This window comes from Mesocricetus auratus, unplaced genomic scaffold (genome assembly GCF_017639785.1).
Source record: "Mesocricetus auratus isolate SY011 unplaced genomic scaffold, BCM_Maur_2.0 Super-Scaffold_100015, whole genome shotgun sequence".
Taxonomy (NCBI): domain Eukaryota; kingdom Metazoa; phylum Chordata; class Mammalia; order Rodentia; family Cricetidae; genus Mesocricetus; species Mesocricetus auratus.
Window position 1 is genome coordinate 51,029,471 of NW_024429198.1, and position 19,822 is coordinate 51,049,292.

General features: G+C 44.5%; 2 protein-coding genes across 7 annotated transcripts in view; one reads left to right on the top strand and one right to left on the bottom strand.

The window, feature by feature from the left end:
- Window positions 1–8,515, bottom strand: part of Trappc8 (trafficking protein particle complex subunit 8) — a 76,555-nt gene extending 68,040 nt beyond the window's left edge. For all 6 annotated transcript variants that reach the window (XM_040757882.1, XM_040757881.1, XM_040757880.1 and 3 more), the window contains exon 1: window positions 8,025–8,515. In XM_040757882.1, the coding sequence (XP_040613816.1) occupies window positions 8,025–8,181 (157 nt within the window). In that variant the 5' untranslated portion in view covers window positions 8,182–8,515. The remainder of the gene's footprint in view (window positions 1–8,024) is intronic.
- A 178-nt stretch (window positions 8,516–8,693) lies between these two features.
- The window catches only part of Rnf125 (ring finger protein 125), a 75,757-nt gene continuing 64,628 nt past the window's right edge, over window positions 8,694–19,822 (top strand). The window contains exon 1 of the mRNA XM_040757885.1: window positions 8,694–8,842. The gene's annotated coding sequence lies outside the window, so the exon portion shown is untranslated. The remainder of the gene's footprint in view (window positions 8,843–19,822) is intronic.

Genomic DNA, 19,822 nt, shown 5'->3' on the forward strand with positions numbered 1-19,822 from the left:
GGTCCAGGGGGCCTAAGCTCCATCTCAAGCTGGCATTGCTTAGCATCACACACATGGTACTTGTTTCACCGACGTGGAAGCTGCAAGAGTGGCCACGGAAGGCCGAGGTTCTAAAACACCACTGAGGCAAGGTAATGTAGGATCCCTGCTAAGAGAGCCTACGAGAGCACTATGTGAAGCTGGGAAGGTAAACCCTAAGCTACACTGAGAGATCCTGGGATGCCACAAGAAGGCCAGGACAATGGAGTATCTGCAGAGGAAAGCTACAGGAATGGAGTGAAACTGGTTTGAGAGACAGTACATGCTGCGGGTGACAGACCAGGAAGGGTGGAGCTACCCAAGCCATCTGGAGCAGCCCCAGATACCCAATAAAGAGCTGGAGATTTGATGTTTGCCCTGCTGGATTCCAATCTTGGCTTGGTCCGAACTGTCCTTGCTATACCCTCATTCCTCCCTTTAGGAATGGGAGTGTTTATTTTGTGTCATCCCACAATGGAAGTATGTTGTTGGGTTGCTGTTTTTGTAATTAATTTTATAGGGGCTCACTGTGAAGACATCACCAGAGTTCCAGAAGAAATTTTGCACTTAACTTCTGAATAGTATTGTACTGTTAAAAACTGTAAGAACTTTTGAAATTAGACTAAATGTATTTTACGTTATAAAGTACCTTTATGTGCAAAGAACATAAGGTTATAGCTTAAAAGTGAAGGTTATAGCTTAAAAGTGATATAGGGGGTGGGGGAATGTGGACTGGATGATTAAGAGCACTGGTTGTTCTTCCAGAGGACCTGAGTTCAATTCCCAGCACCCACATGGAGACCCACAACCATCTGTAACTTCAGTCCCAGAGGATCAGACTTCTTCTGACTTCTGAGGGTACTGTATAAATCTATGTATGCACAGACACATTTACAGGCAGGAGTCATAAACTAAAGACTAAAACATTTACTGTGATATATGTGGGTATCAAGTTGACTAGGGAAAGATGTGTGGTAGTCAATTTCAATAGTCAACTTGACAGGATCTAGAATCATCTAGAAGACAAACATCTGGACCTGACTATGACAAGAGTTAACAGACAGGGCTAACTAAGGAGGAAAAGCCACTCTGAATATGGTGGTACCATGGGCTAGGGTCTCAGACATGAATGAAAAGGAGGCAGGGAGCTGGGCACCTCACTGCTGCCTCTGCTTCCTAAGCACAGATGTGCTGTGAGCAGCTCCTAGTGCTCCTGCGGCCTTCCCCAAAACAGCTGATTGCATTCTAAACTAATGTCAGACAAACGCTTCTTCCCAAGTTGTTATTGTCACAGCAATAGAAAAGTAAGGAAAATAGTGCCTTAGGTTTGGTATAGGTCACTCATAAAGGTTTGACTCCTGAAAAGGAGTCAAAAGGAAAAAGAAGTTGCTGGGCCTTTAATCTCTGAACTCGGGAGGCAGAGGCAAATGGAGCTCTGAGTTCCAGGCCAGCCTGGTTTACAGAGTGGGTTCCGGGACAGGCACCAAAGCTACAAAGACACAGTTTCGAAAAACAAAAACAAACAACAACAACCAAAAAAATAAAAAAAGGAAAGTGTATAACTACAAGACATTTAACTTTAAAAATGACTATGATGGTTCTAACAACAAGAAAAGTGTGGTGGGGAACACCTGCAATTCCACATGGGAGGTGAAGGCAAGAGGATAGGAGTTCAAGGCCGGCCAGACAGGAACATGGCCTTATCAAGAAAAGGGGGGGTGAAGATGGGGAAGAAAAGGTGGAAAAAGAGATGGAAAATGGAAAGAAAGCAAATTAGAAGCTGCCTTTCAAAGACATTTCCTAAACTTATCTGCCAAACTTTCCAATTCATGCAGAAAATTACTCAAGAGTTATAGAATTACATTGTCATTTTTAATCACTTAAATAGATATAGATTTAATTCCAACACACTAGTATACATACTTCCAAACCTGTAATTTAATGTTTAAGGTGAAATTGTCTTAAAACACTTCTAAAATGATACAATGAAATACTATTTAGAATTATTAGAGAACTACCATTAAAAAAATCAGTAAGGCATGCCCTCCCAAGATGCTATTGAGTTTGTTTTATGCTGATAGCTACAGTATTCTTTACAAGAGTAAACAGAAAAAAAAAAAAAAGGAGTCATAAGGTCCCAGTTGAAACTCCAGCACCACAGAAAAAAACAAAGTACTAGGAACACAAATGTGTGAACAGTGAATACAAGTTAAATCTGCAACACACATCGGGAATACATACAAAAATCACTTAATTGTGCTTTACTGGTATATTCAGTGCATTTAAATCTTTTTAGGTTTTAAAAACATTCAAGGAGCCTTAAATGGCTCTCTGACATATATGCGTATGAAGCCTAATAGCTACTTTTAAGGTCCTATACAAAAATAGTACTCAAATTTCTTCTAGCAATCATGTTTTCAGTTTATCTTTAAACTATGTGTTTTTCTACTGAAGCCTAAAGATAAGTCTCCAGGAAATACGTGACTGTACTAAACCAATTTTGATCTCAGAAGTCAGGGCAAATAAAACAAACCTGCAGGCCACAAATAAATTGGGACCTTAGGACACTAGTCTTGTTTATTTGTTTACATTCCTTTCTCTGAGTAAAGAAACTTGAACTTGGAGCTAGAGAGATGATGGCTCAGTAAGAGTTCTGGCTGTTTTTCCAGGGAACCAGGTTTCAATTCCCAGCACTCCAGTTCCAGGGGATGCAAAGCCCCCTTCTGACCTCTGCTGTTAATGAACACAAGTGGTGCACAGACACACATGTAAGCAAAAACGCCCATGCTTATAAATAAAAGGAAATCTCTTTAAAAAAAAGAAAATGTAACTTGTTTTACATGGACCCTGAAATTGTACTACCTAAAGTGATACTCTCATAACTTACATCCTAAGGGGGGAAACAATCTTTGAAGAATTTCTATAAGACACACATGCCATAAAGAAGAAAAAAATCCAAAACTTTATTTACCAACAATAAAAAAAGCAGTATTTCACCAAATTTTTTGTTTGTTTTCGAGACAGGGTTTCTCCGTGTAACAGCCCTAGCTATCCTGGAACTCGCCTATGGACCAGGCTGTCCTCAGATTCAGAGATCCACCTGCCTCTGCCTCCCACCACCTGGCTTCATCAAATTTTTAAATATAATTATTTCCATTAACTCTTGGAAAATTTCATGCATTTGTACAATGTATTTTTATTATATTCACACCCTCCACCTCCCCCAACCCCTCTCATATGCACCCCCAGTCCCCTCCCAACTTCATGTTTGATTGTTTTTTATGATGCCACCATAGTCTCTACCTTAATCATCTTTGAGGCCTCCTGCCTCCAAAGCAATAGGATTACAGACATAGAACCATGACAGCCTAAACTTTTAAAAAACTTGCCGGGCATTGGTGGCACACGCCTTTAATCCCAGCACTCGGGAGGCAGAGACAGGCGGATCTTTGTGAGTTCGAGGCCAGCCTGGTCTATAAGAGCTAGTTCCAGGACAGCCTCCAAAGCCACAGAGAAACCATGTCTCGAAAAAACAAAAACAAAAAAAAAACAAACTCAATGATCTGCCAAAATGGCTTCACTTAAGAACTCAAGACTGCCTCATATTTACCACTAGAAATCGAGAAGCCCCTTCCTGAAACTCCAGCTTCTCCTCTCCTAAGGCATTGCCTCTGCATTCTGTACCCCACAAGATACTTTCCTGCTACTCTCTCCTAACCACCGACTACAATTTATACCATCTGAGTAACCATTTGATGGTAGTCTTAACTGCAAAACCTGATACAATTTATATCACCTGAAAGACTGGGCATGCCATTGGAGGCTATCTTGATAATGATAGGTATCCATCTTAGTAGAGGTAACTATCTCCCTAAATGGGACCCTGGACTGTATAAAATGAGAAACAAGAGGTAGCTTTAGTTTGTAATCACTCCTGGCTCCTGACTGTGGTTTCAAGATGACCAGATGCTTCAGGCTCCTGCTGTCTTCACTTCTCTGTAAACCAAAATAAACGCTTCCCTCTTAAGCTGCTTTTGTCAGAGTATTCTATCACAGGAGGAACTAAGACGCCATTCTACCTCATTCCTTTCCCGACTCCCGAATAAGCAGTGACTGCTTTTTGCCTTTCTGCCTCTCTATCAACCACCTCACTGTACTCCTACCTTCCCTTCCCTATGCAGCAAGAGAAACACAAGTGAACACAAGTTCACCCCTATCACCGCACTGCCAATGAAGGCAGCACCATCATGGAAGGCCTATGGAGTCCTTAAAATGCACCTACTCACAAAAAAGAGTATTTATGCATAAAGCACACTGAATTTTAAAAACTTTTCAACAAACAATGTAAAACCTCCCATTTATATCTTTTATATTAGATACCTATTAAAATAAATCTGCCAAAACTTTGGAAATACATGGGTCAAATAAGTTACATTATTAGAACGAATCCCACCAGGGCTGGGGATATACCTAATTGGAAGAGAAAAGGGTTAGTACAAGAGACCCACGTTCACTCTTGTACTTAGTACAATAGTAACATCACTTACTATTTTTTTATATATTTTATTGCACTTACCAAAAAATTTTAACTATATACATGAGGCCTGACATGGTGCCACATGCTTTCAATCCTAATACTTAGAACACAGAGGCAGGAAGATTAAGAGCTCAAGTTCAGCCTGGGTTACATGAGACTTTGCTCTCTAGTATAAAGTAAATTTAAGCACGTCCAGGAAATTAGATGATTGATGATTCAGATCACAATATCTTGAGTCCCAATGACTGCTTTTAACTCTTTCCTAGATACAAAACTGCAGATAAGCTATTATTTCTATACCTCAATGTCCTCAACTTTAAAAGGGTAACAATGACCAGTGGTGGTGCACACTTGTAATCCTGGCACATAGGAAGCTGAGGTAGGAGAATCACTGTGGGCTAGAGGCCAGCCTGGGCTACACAGTGAGTTTAAGGCCAGCCTACACTACATAAGCAACCCTGTCCCAAAATAACAACAATAAAGATAACTATTAAGTGGAAGTAACGATGAAAGACTCAGTAACTAAAAAGTCTCGGATATCAGTGTTATTTACTTTTCTTTTCTTTTTTTTTTTTTTTGGTTTTTTGTTTTTTTGAGACAGGGTTTCTCTGTATTGTTTTGGAGACTGTCCTGGAACTCGCTCGGTAGACCAGGCTGGCCTCGAACTCACAGAGATCCGCCTGCCTCTGCCTCCCGAGTGCTGGGATTAAAGGCGTGCGCCACCAACGCCCGGCTATTTACTTTTCTTAACACAACAGGAAAGAGCACACACAAAGTCAAACTGACTTCCAAGTGCTCATTGTTTAAGGATTTGTAAGGCTGTAGAGGGGCTAGAAACGTAGTTCAGTGAGATAGCCCTTGCTTAGCATGGGTAGGACCCTGGATTTGAACCTCCGTACTGGGACAGGGGAAGTTTAAGGCTATAAACTGAAACAAGGTGTGGTGACACACACCTGTAGCCCCGGTACTCAGGAGGCTGAGGCAAGAGGATGTCAACACTGAAGCTAGATTGGGGTATTGTGAGAAACAGATGTCAGTCAGAGCTAATATTCAGACCTATAAACTCCACCACCAAAAAAGAGTTACAAATGACAGAGGCTTTGCTGCTCTCCGTAACTCTAGAGCAATAGTTCTTAACATGTGAACTGAGATCCCTTTGGGGCCAAATTTACATTATGATTCATAACAGTAGCAAGATTACAGTTATGAAGTTGCAACAGAATAATGGTATGGTGGGGATCACCACAACATGAAGAACTGTATTAAAGGGTCACAGCATGAGGAAGGTTGAGAACCACTGCTCTAGAATATGGGAGAAACTACAATGCTGAATAAACTATAAGCTGAAGAGATGAACAGAATCTAAGAATTCTTAAAGTTTGGGTTAGCCAGGCGTGGTATACTTTAATCCCAACACTGGTGGGGGGTGGCAGGGAGAGACAGGCAGATCTGAGTTTAAGGCCAGCTTGGTGTCCGTAGTGAGCTGTAGGACAGCCAAGACTATATAGAGACTCCCTGTCTCAAACAACAAAAAAAATCTTTTAACTTAGTTTTATGTGAATGTACGCCTACACGTATGTAAGCACATCACCTTGGGCAGTGCTATGCCAGAGGACACACTGGACCGATCCCCTGGGACTGGAGTTACAGGCAGTTATAGGCTGCCATGTAGGTGCTGGGGATCGAAGCATGGTCCTCTGCAGAGTAGCAAGTGCTTTTAACCACTGCACAGTCTTTCTGTCCTTCCAAATTTGGGGGGTTTTGTTTTGGGGTACCTCCTTCCTCCCTAACTACAAAAGGAAACTTGCAGAGCAGCAAGTCTCTTAAAGACTAGCATGTAACCACATGCACCAACAGTATAGCTCTAATTTTTTTGGATAACTACCATAAACAAATAAACACCACAGCTATTTGATGAACAAAAGTTTATAAGAGAACCCTTCATAGTAAACAGCTCTTAAATTTCCAAGGAACTATATCTGCTTTTTTTGTTATTTTCTGTTTGAAAGATATCAACTAAACTACACTTAAAAGTATACTTAAATAAAAATGTTTAACTTTTAAAATCTGTGTGTGTGTGTGTGTGTGTGTGTGTGTGTGTGTGTGTGTGAGTGTCAGAGACTTGGATTCCCACCAGAGCTATAGATACACGACGTTCTGAACCACCACACAAGCAGCAGGAATCAACTTCAGTCCTTCAAGAGAGCTATATGTGCTCTTAACCACCGGGCCATCTCTCTAGCCCCTTGAATAAAATTTTAAGTATGGCTTATTTTTTCCTTAATAAAAAAAAATCAAAGGCTGGAGAAAGAGCAAGTTATGGTGGCTCAAGCCTGTAATCTCAACATTCAGGAGGCTGAGACAGGAGGACTGCCTGGAGTTTGAGACCTTCCAAACCATCCTGATCTAGAGTAAAACCCGCCTTAAAAATTAACAAAAATAAATAATAAAGCTGGAAAAAATAATTACTAGATATGAATATACTTATGATTAACCATCAATATGAAAAGGACCTGTCTCCGTGAGTTCGAGGCCGCCTGGTCTACAGAGCGAGTTCCAGGACAGCCTCCGAAACAAAACAGAGAAACCCTGTCTCGAAAAAAACCAAAAAAACAAAAAAGAAAAGGACCTGAACTGTCCTAACCCCATAAAATCTAGATAACTTGGAACATCTACATTGTTAATACTACTTTTATTTTTTTCTCTTTAGATGGGGTCTCATGTGTCCCTTGCTGGCCTCAAACACCCTACATAGCCTAGGAAAGACTTCAACTCATTTTCCTGCCTCTACCTCCGAGTGCTGGGATCACAGGTGCGCGCCGGGTGTGTGGTGCTGAGAATCCAATGCACAGCGGCCGCCAGCCAGCACGCTCGAAGGAAGTCTGCCTACCACCTGAGCTACGCCGCAGCCCGCATCCTATACTATCCACGGAGTACTTTTGGTTGCTTTCTTGAGATTGGGCAGACTGCTGTGTCGCTAAGAACTCGTTTGAATGGTCGAAAGGGGGAAAGTAAATAGCTAAAAAGACGTTCGGGCAGAGATGAAACCCCAAGGCTAGGCGATCGTCGTGAACCAGGTAAACTCTGAAAGTCCAACTTAACACTCGACCAGGGGGACACGGAGGATCTTTCGCTCTTACACTCCGTCTCGGAGGCTGCCTCTTTCTACCCGGACCGTCTAGTTAGTGCCGAGTCCTGCTGGGTGGCTGCTAACCACGGTCTCGACCCCCTTGTGTCAGGACTCAAGTTTACCTTCGGGGACTTAATGACCCGGCTCGTTGGAGGAAGAGAGCGCCTAGGAAAAGGGGGGGGGGGGGGGGGGGGAGCGGCCAGGAGCGCGCGGTCTTGACAGCCGCAGCCCCGGGCCGCCGCCCCTCTCGCCGTCCTCGGCTCGCTCGCAACTTCCCCTCCCCGTCTCGGCCACGGCTCTGCTGCAGCCCGAAGGACGAGGACGGCCACCACCACGTACCTTCGGAAGTGAGACGAGAGAAGGGCTTGAGCAGTTCGGCGAAGCTGAGGTGGTTGAGGCGGGTGAGCCGCTCGGCTTCGTCGCTGCACAGCGCGGCGACGCAGGGGACGAAGGAGTCGGGGATGAGCTCCTGCACCGACTGCACACACTGGGCCATGGCCGCGGCCGGGCGCCCGGCCTCCGCCCCGCCTCGGAGCCGAGCTCGCCGCCGCCGCCGCCGCCGCCGCTGCCGCCGCCTGCCCGGCCGGGTGCGGCCCCACTCCGGAGCCTGCAGCCGACTGCGCGGCGCCGCCGCCGCCGCTTCGGCTTTCGGGGCCTCGGCCCTGCCCTGCCTCCGCTCAGCGCGCCCCGAAGCTTTGCATCCCACCCCGGCAGGTGGGGACGCCGACCGCCGCCGCTCAGTCCTCCCGACGGCAAAGCCTCGGTCACTCTCCGACGGGAACCGCCATGTTGGGCCGAACCCTGACCCGCCGCCGGCAGCGCTACTCCCGGCAGGCCCCGCGCGCGCGCGTGCGCGCGTGCCCCTCACGTGACAGTGTCCAAGACGCGGGCGGGGCGGGGCCGGAGCTCGATGACTAGAGAGCGGGGAGCTACGGAAGCCCGTAGGAGGACGAGGACCGGAAATACTGTGACGAAGGGGGGAGGTTCCCTTACTGGCCGAGGGCGGGGCTGTGAGGCTGGTGGGCGTGGCCGAGTGGGCCGGGCGTGCACCTTTTCGGCCAGGTTCTTCGGCCGGTGCCTCGGCGAGGCTGTCGGGGTGATGGCTCTTCACGCCGGCCTGACCTCCTTGGTGTCCCCAAAGATCTCATCCGGCTGCAGTAAGCAACTGATGTGACTTAGCGCTACTTTCTGACCTGTCGCCCCGCCTTTCCCCTGGTGGGCGGCCACCGCTTGGGGTGCTGATGGCCAGGTGCCTAGGGGCTCCCCTCTGCGGGTGCCCGGGACGGACTCTATTCTCTGAGTACGGTCATACTTTTAGAAGCGGCCTACCACGTATGTGCTCAACAGGAAAACGTGCTGTAGAGGGTGCTTTAGCGTGGGTTGTAAGGGAAACTGCATTTTTCTGGGAAAGGATGTCTTCGGTGTTGGTTTTGTTTTGTTTTTAAGACGTGGGCTAGGATGTCGCGCACTTGTCTCTAATACATGAAGTTCTGGCTGTTCGGGTGTCTTAAAACTCCTACTTCAGCCTCCCAAGAACTGGGGTTACCGGCTTTCACCACCACGCCCCGCGCCACCTCTCCTTTTCCATTTTAGAGTATTTACTTCATGGCCACTTCTCCTTTTCCATTTTAGAGTATTTACTTCATGGCGCTGGAGCCAACAGTACTTAGACTGTGTGGCCGGCCATTCTAGCATACTGCAGACTTGTCAGCCCCCGTAATCACATGGCCAGTGCCTAAAAGGGAATAGCTGAAGGAAATTACCAGAGGCTTGCCACAGACAGAATGGAGAACAGAGTTTTATCAAACCACAGACTGGGCCCTAGAGCTGGCTATTAGCAGAACCATGTAGATCTCTGTATGAGATCTGTTCTATGTAAAAAGTTACAAGCTAGTGAGGGCTGTGTATAGTGAGTCCCTGTCTCAAAGAGAAAGGGGTTGGGGAAGGAGTGTTTTCTCCCTATCCTGGTCAGCTCTTGGCAAAATATTCTTTGAACTATAGAAATCCCTAAAAGAGATAGTATTTCAGTAGGTACCTTAACAGACTTTGTTTTGTTGTTTTTCCAGACAGGGTTTCTCTGTGTACCCACTCTGGCTGTCCTTGGAACTCACTTTGTAGACCAGGTTGCTCTCACGCTCACAGAGAGGCTAGTCTTTGCCTCTCAAGTGCTGGGATTGAAGGTGTAGCTACCACCACCTGGCTTTAATAGACTTTTTGAAGTATGAAGTCTTATGTATCCTCAGCTGGCCTGGAACTTGCTATGAAGACCCAGCTGACCTCATACTAAGAGATCTGCCTGCCTCTTGGGATTAAAGGTGTATGCCACAATGTCCAGGAATAGCAGATGTTTTCATCAAGACTTTTGCAACATCAAAACAGAAGTTGGTGGGGGAAGAGATAGTCCAGTAGTTAAGAGCAATTACTGCTTTGGCAGAGGACCTGAGTTCAATTCCCAGCACCCACATCAGGTGGCCCACAACTGCCGGTAACTCCAGTTCCAGGGACTCCACACGCTCTTCAGACCTTTAAGGGCACCTGTACTTGTGTGCACATAACCACACAGAGACATACACACAAGTACTATAGATAAAACAAATCTGCAAAAAAAAAAAGAGGTTAAAATTGAACATGATGATACATGCCAGTAATTCCAACCAAGTAATTCGAGGCTGGAACTGCCAAGAGGTGGTGGCACATGCCTTTAGTCCTAGGAAGGCAGAGGCAGTTGGATCTCTGTGAGTTCGAGGTCATCCTGGTCTACAACGTGAGTTCTGGGACAGCCAAGGCTATGCTGGGAAAACCTGTCTTGAACTTCCCCCCTCCCAAAAGAAATCCAGGCTGAAACAAGGTTGTCATCCTGAAATACACAATAAGACCTGATCTGGGGGGAAAAATATAAGATGGGCATAGTGGAATATGCCTGTCATCCTGGCACTGGAAAGGTGGAGGCAGATAGATCCATGTTCAGGGTCATCTTCAGTTACATAGCAGGTTCCAGGCTCGTCTAGAATACGAGACTCTGTCTTTAACAACATCAAAAAATGTATCTAGTCAGTGGTAGCTATACCTATAATCTGAGCAGTTAGGAGACACAAGCAAGAGCACCAGCACAAGTGCAAGACCAGCCTGTGTGCGCGTGTGCATGTGCGTGTGTGCTGCACAAGTGCTTATTGGCTAACACCTGTAATCCCAACTTTTGAGATACTGAGGAAGGATGAATTCTACAAGGTCTAGGCTACGTAAGACCCTGTCTTTGAAAGTAAAAAAATAAGTAATGCAAAACATGCTGAGGATATAACTTCAAGGGCACTTGAAGTTCTGGATTTGATCCCCTGTGATTTACAAAATAAAAATTTAGCCTGGAGGTGGTGGCAAATGCTTGTAATCTCAGCACTTGACAGGCAGAGGCAGGCTGATCTCTGTGAGTTGGAGGGCAGCCTGGTCTACAGTGTGGGTTCCAGTACAGCCGGGGCTGTTACACAGAGAAACCATGTTCCAAAAAAAAAAATGTAAATCAGAAGTTAAGGTTATACTACCTTAAACAAAGTGTAGGTAAAGGAGAAATATAGCCCACAGGCAAGGGAGCATGGGACAAGCGTAACCCCAGGCTTCCTCAGCAGAGTCTTCCCCTCACACTCCACTTCCGTCTTCATTCCTCAGGAAACTTTCCCACAGGTGTAGAGCCTGTCCACATGCCCAGATCCCACACTCCCATTTTAACAAATTAAACAGAAATGGAACTTCACCTTCCCAGCATCAGTCTATCAACCCCAGGGAATGCTTGTGATTTGTTTCACTCAGACCATATGCCATTCCCTCAGCCAGTCAAGTTCCAGGGAGGTTAGCTGTCATTGGCCAGTCATGGTCATAGCTCTGCTCTTCTGGGAAGGAAGATAGGAGTGATTTATGACTATGAAGCTGGAGATGGGAATGTTTACCAGCCAAATATAAAAATCATGTATCCCAGCACAAACTAATCATTGACTTCTCTGTACGCACACGTTGCCTTCTTCCATAGCTATGATCTAAGAATGCCTCTACCCAACAATTATCCCTTTTACTACTGAAAACAGACTCATTGTCTAGCTAGAGGCAGCCACACAGAAACCATCGCAGCCAATCCCAACCGAGGGATCTCTGGATATGCTTCTCCATGGTCTGTGACCAATAGCGTGCTGTTTATTTCTTTCTGAGATAGGCCCAGGCTGGCCACCAACTCACTGCATAGTCAAGAATGATCTTGAGTTTCTGATCTTCCTGCCTCCACTTCCCCAGGGCTAGGGTTTCTACATTTTATGTGGGGTTGCAGATTTAAAGCAGGACTTCATGCATGCTATGCAGGAATTCTACCAACCAAACTTCATTACAGAAGTTTGTTTAGTTGTATTTATGTGCCCATACACACACATGCAATGATATATACGTGGAGGTCAAAGAGCAGCCTTTATATCCTGCTACCATGTGGGTCCTGGGAATAGAACTCAGGATATCAGGCTTGGAAGCCAGCATCTTCTTAGGTATACATACACACACACACAGAGAGAGAGAAAGAGAAAGAGAGAGAGAGAGAGAGAGAGAGAGAGAGAGAGAGAGAGAGAGAGAAGATGAATTTAATGCAATCTTCAAAGTCACTAGGCAGTAGAGGTAGACCTTGAACTCCTGATCCTCCTGTCTCCGCCTGCTGGGGTTACAGGTGTGGGATACTGTGCCTGGCCTCCACTGTTTAAAGGGGAGACATGAGGTGTAGATAGAGCTCAGTGGTAGAGTACTTGCTTAGCATGCTCAAGGCCATGGGCTTAGTTTAGGAGAGGCATCAAATTACGCCATTGGTTCTTCCGTCAGTGCCATGCCCACTACCTTTTTTTTTTTTTTTTGCAATATAATAAAGAAATCTGTTTTCTTTGTTAGAAACAAAATTAAATCATAAAACCGTCATTCAATAGTTTCACATCCCACTGGACCCAGTAAGTTTTAGACAGCACCTATCTCCTAAGTAGGCTGGGGATGTTAAGGTCCAGGGTTCTGTTGCTAAGTCAAAAGAACCAATGAAAGAAGAGCAATAGCTAGGTGCCTCCACAATGTGCTGGGAATAAGGCGCTATGCAGGATGTGTTTGCAGGTCTAGCTATGCTCTTCTGTTTCTGTGCTTCCTCTGGACACCGGCTGTCCTTGTATTGCACGTATTTTGAATAGTTCACTGTGTCCGTGGTCACATCCTATCCTTGAGGCCAAAAGGGCAGGGGTGGTCACAAATGAGTAAACACTTGGTGAACAAAGCTCAATGATGAGTTACCTTCTCAGAATTGAGTCATTAGACAAATCCATCACCATTGGACATCACAGAGTATACTTACACAAATCCAGGTAGTATCTTCCTGGGGGAGATATGAATAAATGTCCACTCGTTGCTGATAACTGTCTTAGGGTTTGTGTTGCTGTTAGCAGACACTATGACCATAGCAACTCTTACAAAGGAAAACATTTAACTGGGGCTGGCTTACAGTTCAGAGGTTTAGTCCATTGTCATCATGATGGAAGCATGGCAGCATACTAGCAGACATGGTGCTGGGGAAATAGCTGAGAGTTCCACATTCAGATCTGAAAGCAGCAGGAAGAGAAAGTGACACTGAGCCTGGCTTGAGCATCTGGAACTTTAAAGCCACCCCCAGTGACACACTTCCTCCTACAAGGCCACACTTCCTAATAGGGCCACTCCCTGTGAACCTCTAGAGTCCATTTTCAGTCAAACCACCACACTGACCAAAGGAACCATTCCACCCAGCTTAGTGAACAGGTTACTTACAGGAGCATACATCACCCCACAGCAGCTGCACCGTCAAAATACTTGCCCCAGTGTGGGCGATGATTCAGGAAAGCTGCATCCTTGAAACTCCCTATACCACCTTCATTTCACCAATGTTCAAATGCAGGCAGTGAACCATGGGGCAATTAACGTTCCCAGACAGTCAACATGATGCTAGAGACAGAATTAGCTTCCCTTCACCTCAGAGGCTTCCCTGTGAGGAGGCTGCTTTCCCACCAAGCTTCCTTGTTCCAAACACACCTACAGATGTTTTGGCTTGCCTCACATATAGTGTTGTTTGTGCTGGCTACTTTGTTGTCAACTTGACACAAGCTAGAGTTGTCAGGGAGGAGGAAGCCTCAATTGAGGAAATGCTTGCAAAAACTGGCTGTAAGGCATTTTCTTAATTAGTGATGACTGGGGGAGGGCACAGCCCACTGTGGATGGTGCCATCTTTAGGCTGGTGGTCCTTGGTTTTATTTTATTTTATTTTATTTTTTTGGGTTTTCAAGACAGGTTTCCCTGTGTTGTTTTGGAGGCTGTCCTGGAACTCACTCTGTAAACCAGGCTGGCCTCGAACTCACAGAGATCCGCCTGCCTCTGCCTCCCGAGTGCTGGGATTAAAGGCATGCGCCACCAACGCCCGGCGGTCCTTGGTTTTATAAGAGAGCAGGCTGAATAAGCCATGGGGAGCAAGCCAATTAGCAGCACTGCCTCCAAGCCCCTGCCCTGTTTGAATTATTGCCCTGGGCTGCTTTTGATGATGAACTGTTATATGGAACTGTGAACAAAATAAACCCTCCTCCCAAGTTGCTTTTGATCATGGTGTCTCATCACAGCAATCATAACCCTAAGACATTGTTACAGCAAGATGTTTGTCACTTCTATATATCTTTTCTGAGTCTCACATTATTTTCTATGCTTACAAAGTTGGAGTTAGAGGCTAGAGAGTTGGCTTAATAGTTAAGAACACTGCTATAGAGCTAGAGTGATGGCTCGGTGGTTAAGAGCACTGATTGCTTTTCCAGGGGACGCAGGTTTGATTCCCAGTACCCACATGGTGGCTCACAACCAGTGACTGTCTCCAGGACCTGACACCCTCTTCACCTTCTTCACGCTCTTCTGGCACCAGACAGACATAAACACGCATGCAGGCAAAATGTCTATACACAAAATTCTGTTTGAAGAGAGCACTGTCACTCTTCTAGGGGAGCTAAGTTTGTTTCCCAGCGTCCATGTCTAAGAGCTCATAACCACATATAACTCCAGTTCCAATGGATCCAACACCCTCTTCTGCTCTCTGTGGGGTAACATTCAAAATAAGCCTTAAAAAGAGTTTTAAAGATTTTTTTTAATTTTGTTTTATGTGTATGAGTGTCTAGGTCCTCTGCAAGAGATCTCTCCAGCTCCTAAAAAAGTATTTTTAATTTATTGATCTTTATTTTATGTGCATTGGTGTTTTGCCTGCATGTGTGTCTGTGTGTGAGAGTACCAGATCCCCTGGAAGTGGCATTACAGTTGTGAGCTGCCATGTGGGTGCTGGGAATTGAACCGAGGTCCTCTGGAAGAGCAAACAGTGCTCTTAACCACTGAGCCATCTCTCCAACCCCCCAAAAAGATATTTTTAAAACAAACTAGAGACTAGGGGCTAGAGGTCACTGAGATGGCCAGGAGGCTTGTTGCCAAGACTAATGACCTGAGTTTGGTCCCCAAGACCCACATAGCAAAAGGAAGCATGCCACAGAGTTGTCCCCTGATCTGTGCTTGTGAGTTGTAGTACACACATGCCTGCGCTTACACTCACACATCATATACACATCATAGATATTTTATGTTTTGGATTCATTTAAATTAGAAAACCTAAGTCTACTGTTCAGACCACTGTAATTACTTCAGTCATCTTAAATGTGAAGATCAGTTCTAGTGTATTGCAAAACTGTCACTGCTTTCACTTTTTCCAACAGCAGATGGTGCTGTTGAACATTATAATTTTTAATGTAAAAATTTGTAATTCTCCAATACATAGTTATCCCATAGAGACTCAGGTTCAGTTCCTAGCATACAGGTAGCAACTCACAACAATCTCTAGCCCCAGGCATAGGGGATTCAGTGCCTTCTGTAGGCACTACACACATGTGATACACAGACATGGAGAGAAATCACCTATACACATAAGAGAGGGAAACTTCTAATGACACTCAAATATGTTGTGATATGCTATTTGAAATAGAAGGAAGATTTAAAATATACAATTTATAGGGTATGAATGTAGCTCAGTGGTAAAGCATTTGCCTGAGATATAAGGATCATGGGTTTAACCCCTGAGAGAGAGACAGAGACAGACAGACAAACAGAGAGACAGACACACACAGAGAGAGAGAGAGAGAGAGAGAGAGAGAGAGAGAGAGAGAGAGAGAGAGAGAGAGTTATGTCAGGGCAGGCATGTGTAGTTCAATGGTGTGTCTGTAATGGCATGTACAAAGGCTCCGGGCTCAATCCAGTACCCAACATATACATATATATACACACATATAATATGCTCACATAATAACCCTGTATTCTACATGTTCATTCATATTGTTATCAGTTCTGGGGATCGAACAGCTTTATTTTTACTAGACCAAGCCCTCTGCTACTGTGCTGACCTCAACTCTGGCCCACATGTTTTGTTTTATTTTAGACAGGTCTTAGTGTGGCCAAGGGTGTCCTTGAAGTCCTGATCCTCCTGCCTCCACTTCCCAAGTGTTAACATTTCATAGAGGAGCTTGAGATACAGCTCAGCAGCTAAGCTAAGAGTACTTGTTACTCTTCCAGAAGACCAGAGTTTGGTTCCCAGAGCCTGAGTCAGACAGAACTGTAAGATGCAAAGGCCTCTTCTGGCCTATGCTGGGGTTTACAGCTCTAGAGGCAGTGGGACTTGGAATAGTCCAGCCAATACATGAAGCAGGCTTGTAACCTATATACAACCACAAGGACAAGCTGTATAAACAAATAGCAAAAGCCAGTTACTCTCTCCTGTCTGCTATACCTGGGAGGAGCATGAAAATGCATTCCAAGAACAAGTCTGTGTTTTGAAGAAACTGAGGTACAAGACTCTTGCCTTGTTTTCTTAAAGTTTTCTCATGAACACTCAGAATTCTCCTCACTCAACTCCATTCTTGGACTGTGTTTTGACACAAAGGTATCTGCACACACATGATTAACACACACACACACACACACACACACACACAGACTTTTTAAAATTATTTAGGTTAGTGAGATGGCTAAGTAAGGAAAGGCATTGCCATCCAACCAGAAGCCAGGCAGTGAGGCACAGACAGATATCTCCAGAAACTTTGCATCAGACACTGCTCCAACCCCTTATTCAGAACAAGACCAGGTTCAGTGATTAAGAATGTTTGCTGTTGCCGGGTGTTGGTGGCACACGCCTTTAATCCCAGCACTCGGGAGGCAGAGGCAGGCGGATCTCTGTGAGTTTGAGACCAGCCTGGACTACCAAGCGAGTTCCAGGACAGCCTCCAAAGCCACAGAGAAACCCTGTCTCGAAAAACCAAAAAAAAAAAAAAAAAAGAATGTTTGCTGTTCTTGCAAGGGGTCTACAGTTCATTTCACAGCACCCAAATTTGGTAGCTCACAACCACCTATAATTCCAGCTCTAGGAAATCCAGCACCCTCATATGGACAGGAACAAATGTGGCACATGTGCCTGTGTGTGCTCAAATACACACACACACACACACACACACACACACACACACACACATTCAACTTAAAGCCCTTAGAACAAAGAAAGCTAGCTGTAACCTTTGCAAAAAAACAAAAACAAAAAAAAAAACACAAAAAACAAAAAACAAAAAACACTTGGATGGTCTTGGCTGCTCTCCATGGTTCTGAACCAGGTTTCCTCATCAAAACTCAAGCCTACTTTCTCTAATGTTCCTGAGAAAATCCTCCTGTGCTGACAGGCAAAGTAAAGACAAAAAGAAAAGCCAATAAAAAAGGGAGAAAGCAGCACACCTTTAATTCCAGCACTTGGGAGGCAGAGGCAGGCGGGTCTCTGTGAGTTCAAGACCAGCCTGGTCTACCAAGTGAGTTCCAGGACAGGCTCCAAAATAATACAGAGAAACCCTGTCTCCAAAAACCATATAAATAATAAAAAGAGAGAGAGAGAAAACAGAAACAGAGACATCAGTACAATGGATAATTGCAGGTTTGGGTAGGGGGGAAAAAAGGAAATCCACTTTCAGATCTTCAAATATTTGAAATACTATCCAGCCTGGCCCAGTGGTATACTTCTTTATTCGTAGCACCTAGGAGGCAGAGGTAGGTGGGTCTCTGTGAGTTCAAGCCCAGCCTGGTAGACATATGGAGTTCCAGAGCAGCTAGCGTTACTTGGTGAAACCTTATCTCTAATTAATTAAAAACAAAAAATGAAGTGTTAGGCTAATTGTGGTGACACACACCTGTAATTCTAATGCTTAAGAAAAGGATAAAAAGTTCAAGCTCATCTTCAGCTACTTCAAGGATGAGTGATTAACTCTGAGTTACCAGTAATGGCTCAGTGTTGAATTAAGGAAAGAAATGGCAGCACTTCCTCTAGAAGTCATTTAACCAAGAGTGAGTCCAGATTTGCATTCCCTGATCCATGCCCCCCACGTCTTCTGTCTACTGTCTGTTGCATGAGTCGGAATCTATGCCTGCATCTGTGTGTGTCCCTGTGTGTCTGTCCCCAACAGTGGGTTTTCTCTGTCTTTATTGAACAGCATAGAAAGCATCACATGGGGGAAAGAATGGGATACGTACAGAGATCTTTAATAGCAGAGTTATTCAAGGAATCAAGTCAGTGTTTCCAACTGACCAGATAATAGACATCACTGAGGATGGATGCTTTATACTGTTAGTGTTAAATTTTAGGAAGTCGCTTTCAACTTCTGTATCTACTGCTTTCAGCAAAGACACACATGCATTATATGGGCCAGATATGGAAGAGTACATAACTTAAGATTACAGTTATTCATTAGCTGTAATTAGACAAGGTCGTAAAAGTTGATTACATGGGAAATCCAAGGCAAGTAATGTTGCTTGTTATGTTGTTCTCTTAACAGCAGGTTAAACAAACAGTTTGAGTACACAGGTGGCTAGTAATCTTAAGTCCTAAATGACTTCAAGGTGTATTATTAACTCTGGCTGTGAGGCCCAGCAAAAGTTCCAGTCTCTTAGAATATAAGAGATACTCTCAGAGTGCTTCATTACCACATGTTACAGAGAGTTGGAGGCCAGACTTGGCTATTTGAGACCTTAGCTTTAAAACAAAAAGTTCTAGTTAATGTTAAAGTTACAACAAATTAAGTCCCATACCCCCGTTCACACCTATAAAAACAAAAACTCCTAGAGAATTTTGTCTTTAAAATTTAAAAGTTAATCATTTAATTTTATGCCTATGAGTGTTTTGTGCCTGGTCTCACGGAGGTGCTAGCATTATATAGATGAGCAAAGCCCAGTCTCAGCAGTCACTCTTGCCAGTTAACCTGAAAATGTCTGCACTGTTTGTTATCGGGGCATGTTTACTGGGAATCTGATTTCCCTTTCTTTTATAGCAATGTGTAAACTATTTTTAAGAATTATTTTATGCAGGCCGCTGCGTTTGACATTGGGTCATGTTGTACATCTAACACCTGGGGGGACATACAAGGCAGTGGAGTCCTGGTGGTAGGGGCCATGCAGGCTGGTGTGGGGGAAGAAAAATAATCACGGGCATAACTAGGAAGAAATCTGAGAAGGACCCAGTTTGCTTGTGGAAGCATATAAAACCAGACTACAGGAGACTGAGACAGCTCAAGAGGTTACGGAGAGCTAATGAAGTGAAGACTGTTTCCAGTCATCAGAAAATGTTGGAAAGAATGGAAACCTTAAACCAAGAATGGAAGCAACAAAGGATACAGCCTGCATACATCATGATTTCTTGTTCCGTGCCCAGTAACTTGGATTTTCCAGCACAAGTCATCCTGTTAAACACCCTGAATGCAGTTGCATCAAGGCCCATAATGTATTTTTGATCTCCCTGACAGCAGAATTTTATAGTGGAAGATGAAACTGATTTACATACATTCCTTGTATGGGGATGAAGTCTGGGTCAGGATGGTACTTCCACTGAAGAACTAGTACAAACTGTGATGCAAAAGTACATAGAGACAGAAAATGTGGATTTACAAATGGTGAATTTTTGTGGAGTTGGTAAATGTTCTTGATTAATATAATGATAATGATGATGACAATGATGGAGATGATCCTGATGAAAGAGAAGGAAAACAGAAAGATCTAGAGGATAGTCA